General features: G+C 44.0%; 1 protein-coding gene across 1 annotated transcript; it reads left to right on the top strand.

Annotated features, from left to right (window-relative positions):
- The first annotated feature begins 481 nt into the window (after nucleotides 1–481).
- On the top strand, nucleotides 482–4,635 carry LOC119464091 (uncharacterized). The gene is made up of 4 exons (XM_037724923.2): nucleotides 482–698; nucleotides 2,485–2,638; nucleotides 2,805–2,937; nucleotides 4,319–4,635. The coding sequence occupies exons 1-4, from the start codon at nucleotides 566–568 to the stop codon at nucleotides 4,391–4,393; spliced, it is 495 nt and encodes a 164-aa protein (XP_037580851.1). The 5' UTR covers nucleotides 482–565; the 3' UTR covers nucleotides 4,394–4,635.
- Nucleotides 4,636–5,244: the final 609 nt, after the last annotated feature.

The raw sequence follows: 5,244 nt of genomic DNA, 5'->3' as shown, positions 1-5,244 counted from the left end.
TATCTATTCTTTACTCCCTCATTTAACCCTCATTCATGATTGCACTACAAATCAGTTTGTAAATAAATCTGTTTACCGCTATCTTTCGAATCGCATCAATATTCTTGGATTCATATGGTTGAAAAACAGATTCGACATGCACGATTTTCTTATTCAGGTTTTTCGGATGTCCTATTACACGCTTGCTTTTACTTTTTCCGTACTCGACTGTATTTCAGCACGAAACTCGACGATAATTGGTAAAAATGAAAGGGTGTTTTTTTAATTTTTTGCGACTGCTGACGAATGAAACTTTTCAGTGGGAATTCTGCGGAAGGCAACATGTTTTTGCCAACTCCAGCGATCGTTGGAGCGATTCGAGAATTCGGGCCCCACATTAGCACGTCTGCGTACACTCGCTCAATGTGTGTTGTCGCGAGGTAACCGGGGCACAGTCGAAGCCACTCGCATACTCTCTCATGCTGTTGCGCAAAATAGAAATAAACACGAATAGTGCGCAGCTGTTGCGGCTGCACCCATTTCGCTGCCATCTCGCTCGGTGCGTGTTATCAGCCACACTGTTCACATGGCCCACATCGAGACTTCGCTTCAACGCCGCTGCTACACGTCGACGATAGCAGCTTTGGGCCTCGCGGCACTGTTTTCCTTGGGCTTTGCCAAGCCGACCCTGAGACGCTATCCGCTTAACCCCTGCTTAAGTGAGTATCAGTCTGAGATGTAATCACGTTTAGAAACTCCTCCGAACTTCGAGTGAACTTGCACCGTAGGTGTCGGGCTTTTAGTGTCGTGCTAGCTTAGCTTGTCGTTCGCATCTCGTGCTTGCGTTCAAGTAAACTTGCTGCTGCTAGCTTAGTTTAGTGTACCACAATCCCAGCGCTTAGCAATATCGAATGTCACGTTCGCATCCATTCTTTGAAAGTGTCACAATACCCGTTGCCTCTGGCTTATTTAGTATGGCGTGCTCCATAAGCGAAAGGTGCGTTCTGCTGAAGCCTAAAGAAGTCGTGATTGCCTTGTGAAGCTTTAGCTTTGCATCGTACGTGCATTTCGTTTAGCTTAGTATAGATCAGATCAATTTCACATCATTCTGTGTGTTACAGGGTACTTAGGTAAGCTAGAGTAAGCACGAGCGTGCCGCGCTACTAATGCTTAGCCTGTCTAGACTAGACGTCGGGTATGCGTACGGTATCTAATGGCAAATCTATCAATCAATATTTAATATTCAACATAAATGTTGCAAGGGCGAAATGCTTTTATGAGAAAGCTGATGGACCTATTTAAACGAAATGCGTTGCATTTGAAAGAGCAAGATAAAGTCTAATATAGGAAGCAAAATTTTAATTTAGGACAGCATGTCTTACTCAAATTGCCAAAAGCTCGTATGTATAAAACAAATAGAAACACGAAGTCTGCAAATCCCTAACATTGCACCAAAAGCAGATATCAAAGATTTGTGAATTGCGACTGCTGGAGCATCACAAGCGGACAAATCAGATATCACAATTCACGCCTTCCCTGAAATAGTTATGTTTACAAGAATTTTGCCAAAGTTCTGGTCACAAATTAATGCTACATTTCAGATTGGTATATAATATATTCATTTCGCCAGACTTATATGTAATAAGTGCGTTTACAAAATTGTCAGAGTCTTTATTTTAAGGCTGAGTTATATGTTGGCAAATGCGATACTTGAGTATTTTTAACTTATCCTTAATTATTCTACAACATTTATGGCACGAATTTAAAGCCCACTTCTTACAGTTACTGTAATCTAAGGTACATTTTTTTTGTACTGTCATGCCAACCTCATCTGAATTGGCACACCCTGGTTCCAGAAAAAAAAGGACACCTCCAATCTCATGTATTCAGAAGGAAGATCCCAATACTTTTCTTGTCATGAATTTGTAGTTTCTGTGACCGACTCAGAAAGTTGCAGAACGTTGAATCGCATTTTTGTGCATGTTTATCTATATATTTACCCCTGCTCTCCTTTCCCTAGCACAAGGTACACAACGGGTAGGACTTATGCTCGCTAACCTCCCTGTATTTGCAACTCATTTTCCCCCTCCCTCCTGAGGTACAGCTTCCTCTCAATGCACTGACACGTATCTACCGATGCCATGTTGCTAGGCTTTGTAACAGCTGTCAGTGTGCGTGCACATATAACTTTGACGGCGGTAGAACGCCGAGTGAGTGTGTTTAGGTGCACGTATTTTTCGTTATTCAACCTATTCAAACGAGTTAAGCGAGGGCCGTAAGTAGCAGCTGCGTGATTTTATGGTTGTACATGTGAAAGCTTAATCGCGAATGTTCTTTTTGGTAAATGTCTTTGGACCACAAGTTGGCAACTCTTACCCTTATGCCCCAATTCGAGAGTGTATGAGCTTATCATACGTCGATGATCTCGGCACTTTCTTGTGGTTGTACAGGAACATGCAACTTGTTTTTTTTTCGGTGTTTTTATTCGTAACGTGTTCGATGCAGCGTCCGCATCGGCCAGGATCCAAAATGTCGTAGTCCAAAGCAAAATGGACCGAGGACAGGCACTGCTTTCCTTCGACGTCATTGTGACAGGACGCCTGGTGGACCCTAAAGTTCGCGTCACTGCGCGTGGCGAAGAATTGAGCCCTCTCACACCGTGAGTATCAAGTTTTCTATCAGCGTCAATAGATTTTGTTCCTGTGGTACTACTATACACTTTAAGGCGATTGGCTTTTTCCTTCATTCATTATGCTTTTCCTTTTGAATAAGTCTGAGCATGCGAGAAATTCGCTGATCGCAGCTCCTGCCTGTTATCATTGTAGGGATTACCACCTGTGCGAGCTACTGAAACCAGGACCCAAGGGCGCACCCTCAAAACCGTGTGACTTCAAGCCCAATGTGTACCACGCGGAAATACAGGTTTCAGGTTACCAAGCGTTCTACTTAACGACGGAGGTAAGCTTTTGCAGAGGTATCGTTTCCGTTTTACAAACTCATCTACTGAATCCTCAAAATGCAAAGGAGTGCAAGCGAATCTGAGCAGAACAGAAAATGGTAGCGGAGTTTGCCTCAGGAGAAAGGTATTCCCGCACTTCCATGGTAGAGTAAATATCGTCGCTGCCTCGATATTCATATACACCCACTTTTGCTTTTTCTCGTATGTGCGTGTAAATATTCCGCTTAGATCTAAGTTTTCTTACAGACTGCGTCTAAACGATATTTATGGTTTTTGGATTATTTTCGCACGTAATATTTTCGTTTTTGCACTAAGGTATGCTTTCCCATTAACGGTCAGGCTTTAGCTTTCGAAGCCTATTTTGATCCATGTTTCTGGTGAAGGGTCCTGCTATTGGATCCCTCAAAGAACTTCATTCCGAACGTTTCCAAATACATACGGCTGGGATAGTGCGGGGTGAGAATGAGTAACAGTGAAAATTCTTCCTTCTGAGATATTACGTGCCAAAACCAGTTCTGAATATGAGGCACGCCGTACTGGAGGGCTCCGGATTAATTTTTACCACCTCGGGTTCTTTAATGTGCACTACAGCGCAAGCACACGGGCATTCTTGAATTTCGCCTCCATCTAAATGCGGCCGCCGCGGCCAGGATTCGATCCCGCGATCTCGTGCTCAGCAGCGCAACGCCTTAGCTGACTGAGCCACCGCGGAGGGTGAGTAACCGTGAATGGTGTCGGAATAAAGTACTTATGTTTAATTGCGAGGCACCTAACAAAATCGAGTGAAAAAGTGTCATTACTTGCGATATGATTATATGGCACACAAACCCTTCAGTCTCTAGCCTGAAATCACGTCTGCCGAGCCCCGTCGCTCTGGCGCCGGAAGCTTGGTTTGAAATACTGAAAGCGCCTCCATGAATAGTATTTTACAATGCTCAACTTCTGTTTCATTTTGACATGACTGCCCACTAACGTCGTATGTTTATTGACATGGTCTATGCCAATACCCACTTCAATGCATGCTAAGCGATTGTCTGAGCACTCGGCCTTCCCTAAGTAGCACGTTTAATTCTGGAATCCCAAGAAACTATTCGTTAACGGTTAGTTATAGGTGAGATATTTGATTACGTATACAATCTGACCGTTCTTCACTGCCTCGTGAAGCATGTCCTTCACAATTCACTTTCCGTGTGCACTCATACTGTAATAAAAATTTACTGATTTCCTTCAATCTTTGCACAAAGGTCACTGTAAAGCATAGTCTCTCGAAGACGAACGGATCAATTTCTAATGGTACAATTTTCTCGATGTTTAATATACAACTTTATACGCGCATCACTCATCACCTGCGCCTAATATGATTCACTCGTTGACTCACAGGGTGGGAAGAGTGACGTGCGCTTCGAAGTCATCGACAACGGAGCAGTCGTGGGATGTAACTCGAGTGAGCCGTGACTGCTCAGCGTGGACAATGATTCTCTGATCGCTCGTTTGAGTGAATTGAACGAACAATCAGCACGTCCTGTCTATGCACGATGCGGGAGGCGTACAATGTTCTCTCAGAGCTTTAACAAACAATGTTCCGCTTGACCTGCTCTCGGCGTCAGCGAGTCCATCTCTCCTGATATGGTCACAAGGTGGTGCAGTAGAATGAAAATAAAAAAAAAACATGCCAGATTGACGCCTGCTTATACGCCCGTAAAGGTGACGGCGTTGCGCACGAAATGTTTCAATAAAGTCAGTGTCCTTACCTACCAGTGTCTGTTGTAACACTTGCTCTCGTCACTCAAGACTACCGAATGCTCATAACCCCCCCCCCACACACACCGAAGCGGGTACTGGATCGTGAGGCTACAGATGCAGGAACGTTAGTGATCAGTTCCGAGTGCGTGTAGTACTTGTTTACCATGTGTTTTTTTTTTATTTTGATGACCTGTCTACTCAGAAGTGCTAATCCACCATTCAATACTTGCAAGGAAGGAGAGCATGTTTGCGTGGTCTTGAAGCTGTACGCCTTGATGCCTCCTGTGCGAACGCACTCCTGAAATCCCTGTTCCGGCGCTCTATGCAAGCAATGAAACAGCAAGCGGGTACAGTGAGCCTTGAGCTTAAGGGGAAGCTTTAGCTCGGGTGCAACTCCAATGCCGCGTATTGAAATGCATGCAAACTGCAAAAGTGCGTTGATAAGATAATCCATCTGCCAGATTTTGATGAAGTTTATTTCATTTGAGAGAGAAAATTGAATTCTAGTGACTGCTGCAAGCGGAATTTCGATTTATGGCCTGAATATTTTTACCGAATTGCCT

This window comes from Dermacentor silvarum, chromosome 9 (genome assembly GCF_013339745.2).
Source record: "Dermacentor silvarum isolate Dsil-2018 chromosome 9, BIME_Dsil_1.4, whole genome shotgun sequence".
NCBI classification, from domain to species: domain Eukaryota; kingdom Metazoa; phylum Arthropoda; class Arachnida; order Ixodida; family Ixodidae; genus Dermacentor; species Dermacentor silvarum.
The sequence above is the reverse complement of the archived record's forward strand: the minus strand, read 5'-3'. Positions and strand labels throughout refer to the sequence as shown.